The sequence below is a fragment of the Loa loa genome (genome assembly GCF_000183805.2).
Source record: "Loa loa unplaced genomic scaffold supercont3.48, whole genome shotgun sequence".
Lineage (NCBI taxonomy): Eukaryota > Metazoa > Nematoda > Chromadorea > Rhabditida > Onchocercidae > Loa > Loa loa.
The window spans coordinates 60642-78470 of NW_018108228.1; the positions used below are offsets into that span (position 1 = coordinate 60642).

The 17829-nt window shown below is 37.6% G+C and overlaps 2 protein-coding genes across 2 annotated transcripts in view; one reads left to right on the plus strand and one right to left on the minus strand.

The window, feature by feature from the left end:
- The first annotated feature begins 307 nt into the window (after nt 1-307).
- LOAG_01924 (ADP-ribosylation factor-like protein 8B-A) lies at nt 308-2258 on the plus strand. The gene is made up of 5 exons (XM_003137462.2): nt 308-475; nt 603-683; nt 1047-1282; nt 1418-1488; nt 1724-2258. Exons 1-5 carry the CDS (start codon nt 353-355, stop codon nt 1768-1770), a joined length of 558 nt encoding a protein of 185 aa, XP_003137510.1. The 5' UTR covers nt 308-352; the 3' UTR covers nt 1771-2258.
- A 2227-nt stretch (nt 2259-4485) lies between these two features.
- LOAG_17189 (CAMK/MLCK protein kinase) overlaps nt 4486-17829 on the minus strand; it is a 39720-nt gene continuing 26376 nt past the window's right edge. The window contains exons 47-75 of the mRNA XM_020449852.1: nt 15374-17721; nt 14774-15194; nt 14468-14652; nt 14125-14307; nt 13842-14009; nt 12413-13469; nt 12121-12309; nt 11684-12048; nt 11348-11596; nt 10959-11200; nt 10600-10807; nt 10166-10446; nt 9828-10046; nt 9498-9709; nt 9215-9371; nt 8863-9066; nt 8385-8726; nt 8023-8175; nt 7788-7914; nt 7502-7689; nt 7190-7395; nt 6837-7027; nt 6522-6699; nt 6063-6310; nt 5784-5989; nt 5324-5573; nt 5040-5220; nt 4739-4935; nt 4486-4600 (exon numbers count right to left, since the gene is read on the minus strand). Coding sequence (XP_020306561.1) covers nt 4502-4600; nt 4739-4935; nt 5040-5220; nt 5324-5573; nt 5784-5989; nt 6063-6310; nt 6522-6699; nt 6837-7027; nt 7190-7395; nt 7502-7689; nt 7788-7914; nt 8023-8175; nt 8385-8726; nt 8863-9066; nt 9215-9371; nt 9498-9709; nt 9828-10046; nt 10166-10446; nt 10600-10807; nt 10959-11200; nt 11348-11596; nt 11684-12048; nt 12121-12309; nt 12413-13469; nt 13842-14009; nt 14125-14307; nt 14468-14652; nt 14774-15194; nt 15374-17721 — 9254 coding nt within the window. The 3' untranslated portion in view covers nt 4486-4501. The remainder of the gene's footprint in view (nt 4601-4738; nt 4936-5039; nt 5221-5323; nt 5574-5783; nt 5990-6062; nt 6311-6521; nt 6700-6836; nt 7028-7189; nt 7396-7501; nt 7690-7787; nt 7915-8022; nt 8176-8384; nt 8727-8862; nt 9067-9214; nt 9372-9497; nt 9710-9827; nt 10047-10165; nt 10447-10599; nt 10808-10958; nt 11201-11347; nt 11597-11683; nt 12049-12120; nt 12310-12412; nt 13470-13841; nt 14010-14124; nt 14308-14467; nt 14653-14773; nt 15195-15373; nt 17722-17829) is intronic.

A 17829-nucleotide genomic window follows, 5' to 3' on the forward strand; every position in this document is an offset into this window, starting at 1 on the left:
GAGAAAACGAACCACTGAAATCAAACAACTCTTCTTTAAATGATGACTGATCATGTTTCCCTGGCCATAAATGAATCGCGAAATGCATTGCTGTTTATCTCTCCTTTGAATCAAATATAAGTAACGTCATTTCTTGAAATATCAACTTTTCGTAGTTGAATTAGCTGTTCATGTTAATTTTTGGCGTGATTATTCTTTTTTTTCCTGTTCGTCGACTTTTCAGCACATATTAGTAGTGCTGCTGCACATGCTGTGCAAAATCCGGAAATTCGCGTGAAGCATGAAACATTTGGTGAAGTATACTGCATTTCAGTTCTTGTGTGGGTTGGAGAGAAGGAGCAGAACTGCAGCAATGTTGGCAATGATAAATCGTGTTCTGGATTGGATCCGGAGTTTATTCTGGAAAGAGGAAATGGAATTAACACTTGTTGGGTTGCAGAATTCTGGAAAAACTACATTTGTTAATGTTATTGCGGTATTAGTTAGATTTGTGTATTTAAAATGCAACAGATTCAAATTAAACATGATTTGGAAGTTTATTGATTTGAATCAGAATTTAGTCGATTTCATGTATTTCTCCCTGCAAAAGTCTAGAATTTTAGAGTGGTCAGTTCACTGAAGACATGATTCCAACGGTCGGATTCAATATGCGTAAAATCACAAAGGGAAATGTCACAATTAAGGTAAGGTCGGTAGCTTTCTGGAAATCAGTATAGTGGCAGATGCTATCAGCGGCAGCTATCGGTTAATGAGGGAGGTTACAGTTTGAAATGCTATCCTTTGTTTTAGTTCTCATAATGTAGTGTCCTGGACACCGGTATATTAGAAGAATAGAATTCTGTAGAAACAGCCTAAAAATATCCAGGGATACCTGCCAAATACTCATGGGAAATGAAGTAATAAGAATTTTAGTTGTCCAGTAGGAGGTGTAATTGATCAACTCTTAATTTAGTTGACCGCAGTTTAACTGTTATTTCTAAGTCGTTTTATATCCATCGCTTGCTTAAATTGTTGCGGTACCGTAACACATTATACATTGTTTTAAGTTATGGGATATTGGTGGACAACCTCGGTTTCGTTCTATGTGGGAAAGGTATTGTCGAGGTGTCAATGCGATCATTTTTATGGTCGATGCTGCTGATGAAGATAAACTGGAGGCTTCTAGGAATGAATTAAGCCAGCTTCTAGATAAGCCACAGCTTGATTCCATCCCAGTGCTTGTATTAGCAAATAAAAAAGACCTTCCTGGTGCTCTTGATGAACGGCAGCTTATTGAACGGATGTAAGTCATAATTGTTAGACATGTTAAAGTTTCATGAATTCCCTGTTTCTTCAGCAGTTCAAAAAATGGAAGATCATATAAAATCGCTTTTGGTATGTACATACGGTTTGAGTCATTTCATTGCATTACTTTCAGGGATTTATCAGCAATCCAGAACAGAGAAATCTGTTGCTATTCGATATCTTGCAAGGAAAAGGACAATATAGGTTCGTTTTGTATTTTGTATTTTTTTTTTTTAAATTAGAAAGTTATACTGCACCACTAAGAAGTATTGGTACAAAAACTGTTTTGATCGTTCCAGTCTCTCAAGTTTTGTGAAATTTCAATTTTAAGATTATGTGGTCATTTTTCTTTTCCTTTTTTCTCTTTTTTTGTAAAATAAAAGATCACATAATGCTTGATGTGCTCATCTCCAGTTAGTGTATCCACTTGCTTTTTTAGATATAACACTGCAGTGGTTAATTCAGCATTCGAAAAGTGAAAGATAATTAATGGTGATTTGGGTGCTGTTCCCTTGGTGAAATCAACCAATCTTTTGTGCGAATTTTGCTAATTTGTAGTTGCAAACACTATCATCTGCTCTCACTTCATCTCTGCACTACGCATTTGCTTTTTTATTCGTCTTCAGGAACAATTTTGAAACACACAAATAATATTAAACCTCCTTTCCTGATCTTATAGATTTTAAATTTGGGAACTGATTAAATAAATTGAACGGATTTTGGAATGATATCATTCGGTCCTGTTGCTGGTCCTATTTTCTAGGATGTTTTGTTGGGATTGCATTTGCTTAAATCACTTATCTCTACTTTTCCTTAGGTAAGATTTGTGTCAGCAGTTTTTTAACTCTAATTTTTTTAGTCAGTATTTTTTAACTTTGATTGGCTCTTGCTTATCTAGCTCGAGTGTCATTTATTTTTGATTTTTTTCCTTCATTTTTTTGGCGCAGGTATCGTTCATTTATATGTTCTATTCGATAAGTGACGACTGAAAATTTAGTGAGGTTCATATGCAGCGCCCTTTGCTAAAATTAAATTTTTCTAGTGTGTACAGCTCGTGGGGTTTTGACGAACAACTGCTTTCTGTGCGTTATTCTGTATGTTTTCAGTGACATTTATTATTCTATATAAAGCTACGAAATATGCTATGAATGAAATTAAAAGAAAGTAGTTGTTTCCTTATTTATTTTATGATGCAGAGCCATCGTAATTGAGTGGTCTGTGAAGAGTATTAATACGATTTTGCTAAATTCGGAAGCTTTCAATTTCTTATGTTTATCTTCTGTATGCTGTGGACACAGTGTACATGCGTATAAATGATTTTCATTTGCCTGTGTATGATATGATCTAAAATGCATGACTTTGATTCATTTAAAAGCGAAGAATTCGTCGAAATTTTGCTTGGCTTGGGTTCAAAGAATGCCTTTCATACGCATTTTTTGATAATGAAATTTCACTTTTTTACTTCGTGCTTTGCTGCGGTCTTAAATTTGTTTTATAATAGTGATTAACAGGATTCCAAATAAATTCCAGAACCCTATTCTGATTGTAAGGAGGTAGCTGCGCTCTAATAACAGTTGATCCCTTAGTTGCGGACTTTGCGGACAAACAGTCTAGCTTTACCTTGCATTCTCACGTAATTGCGGGGGTGGGATCCATGACTTTCTGGTTCATTTGGTCTAGTTCTGGAGTTGCATTGGGTTCATCTACGGCAGTGAGCTAGATTTTCGGCGATGCTTATTTGAAGGCACAGAACGCACTACTACGAGGAAAAGCAGGAATTAGACAAATTGCTAGTATACCTAGACTTTCGTTTTGGTCGATTTCTGTTCTTCAGTTAATTCCGATATCATTTCGCTTGCGGTGATTTGTTGTTATCGGGGATTGTGGTCTTGCTGCAATTCCCCTATGACTTTTCACGAACCTTAAAATTCTTTCGAAATCAAAAGTTCAAGATTATTTCTCCCTTGAACTTTTTGATATCATTACAAGGAACTCTGACTTGAATTTCGTGGAGCATCTGACTAGGATTTCTCAGAAGTATAAAACTTATTAATGAAGTTCAGCCAAATGGAAAACTTATAACCTCTGAATTCATTTGTTAAATCTTTTTGTAAAAATATTTGTCGAGATCCGCACGCTTTAAAATCTTTCACATGCAAATTCTCCAAAAATCTTTTTTGCTCACCACTTTGCCCTAGCACTTTTCGGTTGTAGAAGTTTCTTCTCGATGCACCTGAAGTTGTTGGTTGATGCAGTGGTCCAGTTATGAATAATAAAGCAATTCGAACTGCCAAGCTATGTCAGGAAAATAAATCTCTTGTTTCGTTTATCAATGATAATAGTTTATTGGGGTTGTAGTATTGCACTCACACAATATTGCTAGTTAATAACAGTAAGAAAAAAAGATAAAGGACGCGATAAATTGGTGAACAGTGACAAAAATGAGTTATACAATAAACAAACAATATGATTAACTTTAACCAAACAAGTCCCTTGTCGTTGCCTTCGGTAATAGCTGATTGTTGCTTTATTAATAGGTTTCCTAATAATTGACATATAAGGGTCCGTCCTTCGTTTAGTTGGGGAATATGCTGCAAGGAGTATAGTATAGCAAGTAATCAGAGCGGTGGACGGTTAGTGTGTATTTGATTGAAAAAGCTGACATCTAAAGTTGAAAATGAAGCTTTGATAATCCCCACCAAGGTCATCATGGAAGTCAAGCTGGCCCTTGGTATAGTCCACGCTGCAACCGCGCCTAAGTACCAAAATTCTTTTGTGATATCCCCTCCATTGTTAGTTCATATTCTCTTCATCGCCTTAATTTTACTTACAAGATTTCATCATCCTGTTTGGTCAGTAATGTAATAATTTTATTTTAACATCATTTTAATTTCGGTGATCCGACAAGGTTATTATGTTTCATTGTGCATTCTAAAACAATAAAAAATTCCTTGTGCCCACAAGGAGGGAGTCACTACCAAAAAAAAATGAAATCCGTGAAGTCTGATGAATAAATCAAAAACCTTTAAAGTATTAATGTTGAGCACAAAGAAGTGCAATAAGCGAGAAATTTTATACGACATTTATGTACAATGACATAAATAATAAATAACAATTTTAATTGGCATGAATTAGATGAAAGAGGAGGCGCACTCGACTTCGAATGTTAACATATAAATTACATCGATTTATATAATAAGTGTCGTAAATAATATAACTATTTTTCGACCAGTAAGGCGGCTGCGTATTTGCATATCGCTTTCTTATCCTTGATTACTTTTACTATATAAACGCCTTCATCGTTAGGTTGAACACTCTGAAATTACAGAGGAAAATGTTGAAATTAAAATTCTCGTTTTCTCTTGCCTGAATTTCTAATTTTTTTTTTCAATTTAAACAAATCGCTGTAATTTCTTCAAATGAAAAAGGAAACTCTCGCATGCATAAATTTAACCTTGAAATCTAATTTGAAAGCATTCCCAGATTTAACTGATTTGATACGATCAGATTTCTCCACTTTATTGAATCCTTTGAACCACTGCACTGTCAAATTTTCAGCGTTCTCCATTTCAAGAATGAATTTACTGGGCGATGAAGATTTGGCCGTCACGGATTGTGGAAGTTTACAAACGGGAGGTTCATTTTGTTTATCTGCAGTAAAATTTGAGTAATTATGTCATAATAAATCTGCAAAATCAGTATTACTATATACACTGATTTCCGAACAACCCTCCAATTTGTAATCAAAATAATACCAAGCACAACAAGTGACGCAGCTGACGTAAATATTTTGCCATCACGCCGGAAATCGACTTGATAAATGCCGTGATCGTCAGGAGACACTTTAGAGAATTCAAGTTGATACTCATTATCGCTTACTCTCGTTGTCACATTTTCATTTAACTGGATTTCTTTACCATTTTTGAGCCACATTACCTAAAATTCGAAACATTCAAAGGTTATTCCTTAATACAAATTTATCCAGGACATATTGTTGTAAAACTCTATAAATTAAATTGGAACTCTCTAAGCACCAAACCTCATCCACAGCTCCGGAAGACAATACTGAGAAGGTGGCTGTTGAGCCAGAAACAACTTGAATGCCTCTAATGTGTCGAAGTATCCGGAATTCACCGTCTTTTTCTGAAGTCTTTCCACCTGTGTTGGTCGTCACAACACCGTTTAAGATAGTTTGGTCTGATGTTTCCTGCTGCTCTGTAGTTTCTTTAACAGTCAATTCACCATTTGTCAATGGTTCATTTGCAGCGTCATCCTTCCTCGTACCGCTGCTAAACACAAGCGAATTTTAGTTTGAAGTGGTACTGCATCAGATTCATCCTCATCTCTTATGCAAAGTTGTATTTTCTATAGTTTTCTACCTTTACCAGCATCGTCTATTGACTCATCATGGAAAATACGTGTTATGTCTAAATCCTGCAATTTATGCTTGAAATTCATGAAGTTGCTTGGGAAATGAAAAAAAGTTACTTAGAACTCACCTTTTAACTACAAGATCTGCTTTACTTGTTTCCGAACCTGCTGAATTACTAGCCTTACAACAGTACTCTCCTGCGTCTTGTTTATCAATGTTTCTGATTGTTAGTGAAGCTCGACCCGTGACAAAAGAGATTTTCAAACGAGAATCATCAGTAATATGTTCACCATTGTGGAGCCATTCGATAAGAGGTTCCGGATACCCGGTTATCTACAAAGCCTCTTGTCAAACATAAAGAACTGATTTTTCCAGGTTTTTGAGATTTAAATGAGGCAGCACTTACCGCACAAGAAAATTCAGCTTGTTCACCCTCTTTTACAGTAATGCTTGACAATTTCGATACGAAAGTGGGTAGTTTATCATCATGTTTTGCAGTTGAATCATCCCGAGACTGTGGTGTTGATGGCTTTATGTTATGCCTCAGTGAAACATCGGCACTAGATTGTGAACGTTCAATATTCCCTGCACTGACAATGTCATAAATCCTTCTTGTACGAAGTGGTTTTACCGGTATTGACTCACCGCTTCTACCTTGAAAAAAGTTCTTTATAAAATAAAAAAAATTCAACGCTTCAAAATTTTCAGTACTAATTATTTAAGGTGAAGACTTATAATATATTGTATTTGTATTATAAGTGGAACTGTTATAATTTATATGTTTGTGGATGGATCGATCGAATGTTATGTATCAGATATAAACGAATTCCTATATTCGAATATCAGTTAGAAGCACAGCTATTACCTTGTACACTGACAGTACATTCAGTATAATCTGTTCCCAAACTGTTAGTTGCTTCGCAACGATAAGTACCCGAATCATCCATACGAGAACTAAATAATTCCATTGTACAGACACCGCTTCGATAGGTTAAATGTGCTCTATCCTTGTCAATTGGTGTACCATCTTTGAACCATTCAACCTATAAATAAACATTCAAACTGAAAATTAAGAATTGAACTTTGATAATAAATTTACAATGAACTATCATCTGACACTGTTTCAAGTTACACATTAGCATTGTTTTCGTAATACAGATTCAAATATGTATAAAATTACCTTAGGAACTGGATCGCCTTGTACATTGCAAATCAATTTACATGGGTGATTCTTCTGGATGAGACGTGATCGAAGGTAGAAGGTGAATTTTGGAGCAATCTGGCGTTCTTTAAATGGTTCAGGTTTGCGCATAACATAGGATCGTTTTTCAAATTCCGAGGCTCTCAAGTTGCTTTGTGTTCTAGCTGATTCTAAAAACTATGTAGTTTGGTCTCAAGATTTGTAATGAAAGTTAATATATCTACTTTGAAAACAAGTTCTATGCAAAATTATTAAATTCGGTAAAAAACAGGTGAACAGAAGGTTCTGAAGTCCTTGATAGATTTAAGTCTGAATTTCTAATTTAAACCAACCAATCACTTTCAGGAATGCAACTTCTTCTTTGGAACCATATGAATTCTTTGCCCTTACAGTATACTCACCAGCATCTTCTGGTTTAACCCTATTTATCGTTATCATATAATTATTATCCGTGTATTTCTTCATATATTTGGTGCTTTGCTTCAGTTCATCTGTATCCTTATGCCACGTCACTATCGGTGGTGACGAAGCAATAACTCTGCAATAAGTTCTTTACTTATGAAAGATTTAATAAGATCAATTCATATGAAAGTTATTTCACAATTAAAATTTATATCGTTCCGAATATCAAATTATCACAATACCGGCATGAGAATGTAGCATTTCCGCCTTCATTGCAACTCGTACTAAACGGTTTGACGATGAATCGTGGCTGGCCCTCTTCTCTGCTGAACCATGTATCATGAATATGATATTCAGTTGGACGATGCTTTTTAAGGGAGCTGTAGTTCGAAATACGTCCGAGAGGTGGATTTGGTTCTGGCCAAGCGTCCTGATAAAATAAATTATAACAAAACATTTTAATCTTCTTCCTACATTAAATATTGGCTAAAGATGCAGATTAGATGTAATAAATTCCGTAATACTTACATATCTCTGTCTAACGGAGTCACGAATGGAGTGATAGCGTTCATTGGGTATTTGTTGAGATGGTACATTGTTGGCAACGCCACTAAGCCAAGGATGTTCCAGAGCTTCATGTACGGTCATTCGACTTCTGCAATTGATCCAAACGCTGATTAAATGAAGCACTTTTTCAAAAGCTACTTACTTATCTTGGCTTCAAGTACCTGCATAAAACAGGATGGCATGAAATGAAAATTACTTCGGGTCAAGCATTAGAAGCTTCATGATGAAATCTTTCCCTTCCTGAGAAATATTTGCAAAACTAGGATCATCCATATTCCAGTCACATTTCTTTACATTCCGGAGAGTTTCTTCATCAGTTTCTCCACCGAATGGTGAAAGACCAGATAAGCTGAAATATCCAGAATAAACTATTGATTAACATATAAGTAAGGGATGTACGACATACAACCAATCTCTTGATATCATCAGAACTGTGTAGTATCAGGAAGGGCACAATAATGCTTAGAGAATTAATAAATAATGCTTAGAGAATTAAGAACCACATGTAATTCTGTTCTTCCAGATATGGTTGAAATAAGCCAAGCTTAAAAAACTTACAGAATATAGGCAAGTACACCAATGCTCCACATATCAGTGTAGAATCCCACTGGTTCATTGGCAACTACTTCCGGTGCGGCAAATTCTGCTGTACCAGTTGTCACCTTTACAGTGTCTTTGGGATCTAGTTTTGCTGCCAAACCGAAATCGATCAACTTTAACTGGTCACTTTTCTTCGTCATGAACATGATATTCTCAGGCTTCAGATCCAGATGTACATAATTCATCTCATGCATGTGACGCAACGCTTCACACACTTGTCGAATGTAACCGATTGTATCCGTTTCCGACATCCGATTCTTTTCATCGGAAATTTTCTCGAATAGCTCACCACCCGACATACTGCAAAAAATTTCGTCTTACCAATTTTATGAATCTTGCCAAAAATATTCCGAAAACTTATGACATGAAGACTGGTCAATAAAAACATCTGAATGTTCTCTTAGCATTAAAATTAATTATAAATGAAAAAACTTACAACTCGTAAATCATGACCATTTCTTTATCATCTTCGAAAGCATCGTGCAGATTTATCAGTTTTGGATGTCTAAGGACAGACATGGTATTAATTTCCTTGCACACTGTATCCTTGTCCGCATCATGAGGTGTATTAACAAATTTCGCAGCAAATGTATTACCAGTTGCTCTTTCAACACAACGATGTACAGAGCCGAATGCACCTCTAGAAAATATTATTAAAATTCTTATGAAAATAAGACATATCTCGACAAACAATCTTTATTTCCGAAAACTGTACATTTTCCTTTGGAAAAAATTTTTTCAGAATTCAGCTCATGGAGTTGCTTGAACGGCACAAATAGGAAACTTACGACCCAATTTCTTCAAGAATGTCGTAATAATCATACACCGATTCTCGTTTTGGTTCTACCGATTGCGGATAGTATTGTTTCCAAACATCGATTACGTAAGCATCATAATTATCAGATGTCGCTCCTTTTCCATGGACAATCTTGCCCAAATCGTCAACTGCAAAAATTTCAGATATGTAAACTTCAATTAAGATTTTATCATTGGAAATTTTCAGGTAAATCAAAAAATAAATAAATTTCAATACAAACTTGCATCCAACACATCCGGAATAAATATCCTTACCATCGTAACCTTTTTTTCGAATACGTTGTTCAGGAATAGCAATAGGAGCAGTTGGTTCACACGGTTTTGATTGTCCATATTTGTTTTCGGCAATGATACGGAATTCGTAAGTATGCTTAGGTTTTAGCCCTTCTACTGTTAGATAAGTATAACGTGATTTGGCACACTGTTCCCATTGTCCACCAGTTGCTTCACGTCGCTCAATAATATAGCTGGAGATTTAAATTAAATTAACTTTCTTGAAAGCCGTTTTTGAAACATACTCCGTTATTGATTTAATGAGATATTAACATTTTATTTCAATTTAATCTAAGAACTCCGAAAACATACTTGGTAATCATAGCACCTCCATCCAATTCCGGAGCTTTCCACGACAAAATAGCAGCTTCATCCAAAACATTTTCAACGATTGGGAATCTTGGCGGATCGGGTTTATCAGCGACAGTTAAGCTTATAGTAGCAGAATCTGAACCGATACTGTTTTCTACTACTATTCGGTACTGTCCAAAATCTTCTCGTGTACCACTTGAGATTGCCAAAGTTGTAAACCTAAAAAAGATAGTATTCGGAGATTTAATGTAAATCGAAGCATAAAATATAAACCTAAATTTAATTAAAACTAATTTTCTGAAAATTTTAAGGCAATTACTAGAGAATTGAAAACTTACTTGTCATCGGTAGTAATCTTATATTTATCAGAATTGCTGATCGGTTCAGCATTTTTGAACCACTTTGCTGTAGGTTGTGGAAATGCTTTGAATGGCACTTTCAGCTCGATATTTTCATTCTTCTTTGCTTCATAACCTCCATGATACCGCGGTGGAAGAAATACACGGGGTTTAGAACAAACAACTATTTGTGCTTGCGTTGATTTAGTGCCATTCGAGTTCGTTGCACGGCAAGAGTACTCGTCGGCATCATCTGCATGCAAATCATTAATGACCAATGTCTGAAAAATGCGCACTGTAGGGAAAGAATAAAACCGTGAATATCACAGAAGCGTTCAATAATATCGAACAAAAGTACAGCATTCCAGATTGTAGCAAACCGTTACTAAATATTTTATTACTTCTTACGAGTTCGACTTCTCAGTACAACACACCTGTGTATCGCCCTTATCGTAGATATTATATTTGGAAGTTTCGGTAAGTTCTCGTAAACCTCTGTACCAACGATATTCCGGTTGTGGATTGCCAGTTATTACGCATTCTAAAGTCACCGATCGTCCATGTTCACCATACAAATCGGTAAGCGGAGTAATAATTGTTGGTGCTCGGCCAGATGATAAATGAACGTATTTGATAACATTACTGGAAAAGTAAGTTTCAGGATTTGAAAGCTTAAGTAATTGCTAAAAGGATTACTTCTTTTATTAACTCATTCTTTCAAAAATTTTTATCATTTAAGACAAAATTTTCAATCAAATAGTAAATTGACATATTTGCAGTGAATCAAAAATACCTCATAGATGGTTCGGAATGACCAGCATCATTAATAGCAAACACACGAAATTCATAATCACGATTTTCAATCAGATTATTCACGACGCAGGATGTGGATGGATTTGGATTATAGTTACATTTTTGCCAGATATCTGTGCCAACTTCCTTCTTTTGAATCAAATATCCACGGATGCGGCCACCTCCATCGGAGTTTGGACGAGCCCAACTCAACGTCAGAGAATCTTCACTTATATTTATACTCTAAAACGTACTCCATTGATTGCTTTTAAACCACAAATTAAAAATAAAAAGAAAGAAAAAACTGGAACTCGATTCAAGATGTTTTTAATTATAAAATTCTAGCACAGTATTACGGTTAAAATGACCTAATTTCTCGGAAAAATTTACCTCGGGTTTTCCAGGAGATGATGGAGGATCGAATGGTAGTCGTGCAATAATTGACTGGTCACCAACGAGGGCTGGACCTTGCCCATTTTTGTTGACGGCACTAATTCTAAACTCATATTCACGTCCTTCGAAGAGGTCAGTGACCAAATAGTTGGTATCTTTTATGAATGTTGCTACTTCAGTCCATTCATCCTTTGCTAGATCACGCTTTTCGACAATGTAATTGTTTATACGTGCACCACCATCACTCTGAAAAATCTTTTAAGTTCAGCTCAGTCTAACTGACAAATATTTCAGAAGTTGAACTGCGAAAAAGGAATTCAGAGAAAAACTAACCACTGGAGGTTTCCAACTAAGTAACACTTGAGATACGTTCAAGTCGGAAAACTGCAATGGTCCTTGCGGTGCTGATGGTAGCCCGGTGACATTCAGCCAGAAACCAGTATTCGCTTCACCGCTGTCGTTGCTTATTGTCAACTCATAACGACCAGCCTCATTACTATGGATCGATGGAATAGTAATGATAACGTGATTATCGAAGTCCACGAAATGGATATTGGGATGATCGGCAGGTATCTCTTTCTTGTTCAGGGTAAATGTATAATTAAATGGACCAGTGCCAGAGAAGTAAATCTTTAGTCGTACTAATTCGCCATCGGCATATACGGCATTTGCAACACCTTTTTCGATCACAGGTGGCGCTAAAATTTAACTTTAAAGTCAAAATTCTACGAATTCTGAAACAATTAGAATTAGCTCAACAAGTTTCAAACCTTGAACAATTAGTGCCGCAGTAGCAGAATCGGAACCATAAATGTTTGACACTTCACAGGTATATTCCCCAGAATCAATATCCCATACTTCTCTGATGATAAGTTTGAAAACTTCATCCTGTGCTTCAGTGCGATAACGTGCACCTTCTGGTATTTCACGTCCATTACGTAACCAGCGTGCAGTTGGTGCTAAAAAAATTGTCCTGTTATCATGATTTTAAAATCTTTTTCAGTAATAGCTACAAAATCCCAAAGTTTGGAATTGGAACTCATTAATCAATAAGTAGCTTACCTGGTCTGCCAACAGCTTCGCATGTAAATACTGCACGTCGATTATAAGGCGAAGCTGTGTCCGCTGGTTTGACAACAATTACAGGCTTAGAACCACCCATTTCCTGGATTTTGATTGGTGACGAAGGTAAAGATGGTAAACCTTTTCCGTATTTATTGATAGCTGTAATTCGGAATTCGTAGTCATGAAATTCAATTAAATTAGGAACGGTAAATTCAGGTTGCTGTACATTGTAGTCGCTAACAATTCGCCAGCTCTTAATACCAAGTTCTCGGCTTTCCACAATATATCCAGTTATCTTGGAACCACCGTCATCAATTGGTGGAGCCCAAGTGAGCGTCACGTGATTCCTTCCTATCGATTCGGCAACTATTTGTGTCGGTGGACCAGGTGGGCCAAATTTGAGTTTAAGTTGTACTTTTTCTGATGGCAGCGATGGTTTTGACAAACCAGCTTTATTTTTAGCGATAACGCGGAATTCATATTCACCCTTATCTTTTAAATTCTGGACTCGAAAGCTGGTAATTTGTGTTGGACGGGCACTGGCATTTATCCATTTGCTAGATCCTGGCTCTTTGTACTGCAGCATATATCCAAGAATCTTCGAACCTCCGTCTGATGGCGGTTCCCACTCCACTTCAGCCCAGGTGCTGTCCATATCGCGAACAGTGGGTGGATCTGGTTGTGATGGTACTTTAAACTGATAACGAGCAACGATTGGCTCATTCAGTGCATTTGGTTCTGATATACCATATTGATTTTCCGCCCGAACTCGGAATTTGTAGCGCTCGTTTTCATTAAGACCAGTAACTACGTAATTGGTACCACGTACGAATGAGCTAATTTTCTCCCAAACATCATCTGATGGCGTACTAATGCGGCACTTCTCCAGGATGTAATTAGTAATATGAGAGCCTCCATCATCATCTGGCGATTCCCAATCCAAAACGCAAGAATCCGGTGTGATATCGGAAACCATAAGACTCTTTGGTGGTGATGGACAATCAACAACTAATAATCTGACATTAACGCTGTCCGATCCAGCGTCGTTTTCCAGCTGAAAATAGATTTTTTTTCTTTTGATTTGAGAATACTTATTAATTAATAGGTTACCGCATCTTCTCATAATTGGAATCAGGTTTATCCATGCGATTCCATTTCAAGAATTTACTTTTATATATATAGCTTTTGTAAATTATGCGATAGCTTTTTTAAATTATTCGCAAATACTTTAATAATGCACCATCTGCATCTAAGACTTAAAATTTACACAGAATTACTCGCCAAGGGGTAACTAAAGATCGATTCTTCCTCCATGATTTCTACGGTGCTGAGTGAATAGTGTGATATAAGAGTAGAGAAAGAGCATTTCGTCTCTATGTTAAAATCGAAATTTTGAAAGATTTTGCAGCTCATTGTAAAAATCGACCTTGATGGTGTAGCTAGCCGTGTCGTCGCGTTCGCATTTTTCATATGAAAGTTGTGTCAAAAAATCATTCGACTCAAGCTTCAAACGTTTTGACATCTCATCAATTAATTTACCGTCCTTTTTCCATGTTATTTCCGGAGATGGACTTGATGAAAATGGCACTAGAATCTGCAAATTTATCTCCCATTTCAAAAGCTAGAAGATGTGGCCAATTTTAACACATAATTCTAAATTTTATTAGTTTTTCACTACTAAGCAGTGCTAAAATTTTTCATTAACCTACCTTTGCTGGAGATCCAGCACGAGCAATAATGTCTCTGCCAAGTAAGGCAAGCTGAATCCTTGGCCTTACAGCTTCTACTTGAGCCGTAATTTGTTCGCTGTTTTGGCTCCATGGACTTTGACCGACTCCATTTACCGCGGCTACACGAAATTCATAATTTTTGTGTGGTGTTAAACCAGTGACCTCAAAAAGGACAGCTATAGACGTAATTCGATAGATGATTTAATCACTTTTTGCTAGTCTTCTTTCTGGCAAATCAATTCATAGGCTACACTTTTAAGGCAATTTGTTACTTCAGAAGTTTTATGTAAAAACGTAATTTGTGAACTATTATGATCCTTACTCGGTACTGCGTATCACTGATAAGACCAAAAGCGCATTTTGACCAGTCATCACCTTCTTCACGCTTTTCCAACGCGTAACCTTGTATCGGTGAACCACCATTTTTGAACGGATGAGTCCACTGCAACGTAATGGTATCCTCGGTTGTTGCAATAGCTTCTGGTCGTCCAGGAGCATCAGGCTTATCTAAAAATAGTGAGGTTCATGTGCTTACAAATAGCTAGAAAATAGTTTCGAATTTAGAGCTTGCAGTAAAAATTTTTCCATTAGGAAAATTGAGTTTTAAGGAAACAGTAGAAAAACTTACCAAACGGGTCCTTCGCAATAATAGGTTCCATTGTTTCAAGTGGTTCACCTATTCCATACTGATTTTCAGCTGAGACTCGAAATTCATATGGATGCCCATTTTCTAGGTTACGTACTCGAAAATTGGCACCAAGTGGCTGACCAACTTTGGTCCACGTACCATCCGGTTCACGTTTTTCCACCACATAATTGCTTATACCAGCACCACCGTCATCAAGTGGTGGACTCCAGTAAAGTGTTATTGCATCACCAGCAATTTCACTTGCTGCTATTGGACCAACGGGTTTGCCTGGTGGTGACAGTACGTTAACGTTCACTTTTGCTGTATCTTTACCGAAACGATTACTTAACGTGATGCGATACGGTCCAGCATCTGATCTTTTCGCCGATTTCGTCGTTAAGGTCACAAAACCGGCGCTTACCTGAATTTCCAACTACTTTACATTATTACTCTTCATATTTCTTTTCCTTTCAGTAAATAATGATTGAAAAAAATTTCGAAATCAAACAAATTTTCCTCTAACCACCATTCTTGACAAATTTAGCCAACTTTATCAAAATTAAACAAATTTTCATGTAAAAATAATGCATAAAAAATCACCTCAATATTAATGCGATCATCTCCGCCAAATATTTCTTTCACTCCATTGAAGATAGTTGCCATTGGTTTCGGATTACCACCAGTAAAAGGGATTTCGATTTCAAAGCTATCTCCAGCCTTGACAGTGATATCTTTAACACCAGATAGATCCAAACATGGGCGACCTGGTTGCTCTTCAATACGTACCATATCAGTTGGCTTCGACGGTCCACCTTTTCCAGCCGAATTAACTGCTTTCACGCGGAATTCATATTCTCCATTTTCCTCTAGTGATTCCACAACCAAGAAACTATCTTTGACAGGTTTATCGTTGCATGGTACCCAGTCGCCAACACCATCTTTCCTTTTCTCAACAATGTATCCTTCGATTGGGGCTCCGCCATCTTTTAAAGGACGGTTCCAGGTCAATTCTGCGGAATTCTTAGTTATCTTACCCACCCGTGGCTGATCTGGGGCATCAGGTGGGGTAACGAATGGACGACACACGGTGGGTTCAGAGTTACCGCTTGGTTCACCTTCACCAGCTAAATTAATAGCTCGAACCCGGAACTGGTAAGTTTCTCCTTCGATTAAACCAGTAACAGTAGCTTCGGTACTTTTAGTCAAGCGCATCTTGACGGGTGTCCAATCATTGCCACCTTTTTCAAACTTTTCGATTACATAGCCTAGGATTGGCGATCCACCATCGTTGTTTGGCGGATTCCATAATAAACTTATTTGATTGCGACTATATCCCATTATTTCGGGAGTAGAGGGTGGTCCAGGCCGGTCGAACGGATCTTTTGCAACCACTGGTGCACCCACTAGTGGTTCACTCAACCCCATTACATTTTCAGCACGCACGCGAAAGCGATACTGCTTTCCGTGATCCAGTCCGCGAACGGTATATGTGTTACCACCAACCGCCTCAATCACACGAACCCAATTAGGCGTACCTGCCTCTTGGTACTCAATACGGTAACCGGTAACTTCAGAACCACCATCATCCTCAGGTGGACACCACCTCAAAGTCACAGAATGGCGCGAAGTTTCCGAATAAGCCAGGGGGCCTTCTGGGGGTCCTGGTCGATCGACTACGCAAATCTTAATTGTTGCTTGTGTATCACCGTATGAATTCGATGCAGTAATTGTGCATACCCCAGAGTCCGAACGTTTGCTTTCCTTGATATAAAGACGTGTTTTCGAGTCGTCTGTCTCCACACTGCTAAGTATTTGACCGTTTTTCACCCAATTCAAATCAGGCTTTGGTGATGCTATATATGGAACATTGATATCCAGTGGTTCTCCAGCACGAACCCTGAATTCTTTACCGTGAATATCGATACCAAACATTGGAGCCTGGAACATCGGTTTTGCAATGGCTGCAGCCGAAGGATCCGATGGTGGACCGTGACCGGCTTTGTTTACTGCTCGGACTCGATATTCATAAATATGACCTTCTTGGACACGATCATCCACGAAACTGGTATCTTTTACCGGGTTGTTGTTTATCTTGATCCAACGGCCGCTTTTCAAGTCTTTACGCTCCACATCGTAATGTGAAATAGGATTGCCACCATTATCTTTAGGTGACTCCCACTCGATATCTATATGATCCACGTCATGATTGGTAACGACTGGTCGGCCGGGTTTACCCGGTTTGCCAAATGGATCCTTGGCAAGCACAGGTGAGTCACTATTTAGCGGGTCTGATCGCCCATTTGCGTTTTCAGCCATGACTCGAAATTCATACTGGTGCCCTTCAGCAAGTTTTGACACTACGACTGTGGTACCAGGAACAAAAGCTGATACCGGCGTCCAAGTATTTGATTGCAGATCACGCTTTTCGACTACATAATTGGTGATTTCTGTACCACCATCATCTTTCGGTGGTTGCCAGTTAAGAACGCAGCCTTCTTTAGTAACATCAGTTACTTCAATTGGTCCTTGTGGTGTCGACGGTCTATCTTGAACAATAACTTCAAATAAACCGGACGTTTCACCAGCTTCATTTTTCAGTTTCAATGTATAATTTCCACTTTCAGATCGTTTAGCAGATGGTATGAAAAAACTTGTTGTACTTGTTAGCACGCCATTCTTACCACTCAACAAAAGGTTTTCAGGTAATGGTTCACCTTCCTTGAATTCCCAGATTACCGATGGATCCGGAGAACCAATATATTCCACTTCTACCGTCAGCGATAAACCTGCTTTGATTTTAAATTTCCGTATTTGAGAGATAATTTCGGGTATCACATATTTTGATCGAGCTATTTGACCATCTGATGGCTCGGATGGATCGGATGGACCAACTTCATTCACTGCAATAACTCGAAATTCGTATTCTGATCCAGGTTTCAAACCATGAGCTGAAAAAGCTGCGACACCTCCATTAACTCTTCCTGTTTCAATCCAAACTGGACTGCCTTTCTCCTTCTTTTCAATGATGTATTCTTGATCGACAGTCCACCAGTATC

What these genes read in the sequence shown, in the direction of transcription:
- LOAG_01924 (XM_003137462.2), top strand. Translation starts at nt 353, where the DNA reads ATGTTGGCAATGATAAATCGTGTTCTGGATTGGATCCGGAGTTTATTC. An exon ending in CATTTGTTAATGTTATTGCG is followed by an intron (nt 476 to 602) that starts GTATTAGTTAGA and finishes CTAGAATTTTAG; the next exon opens with AGTGGTCAGTTCACTGAAGA. An exon ending in CGGCAGCTTATTGAACGGAT is followed by an intron (nt 1,283 to 1,417) that starts GTAAGTCATAAT and finishes CATTACTTTCAG; the next exon opens with GGATTTATCAGCAATCCAGA.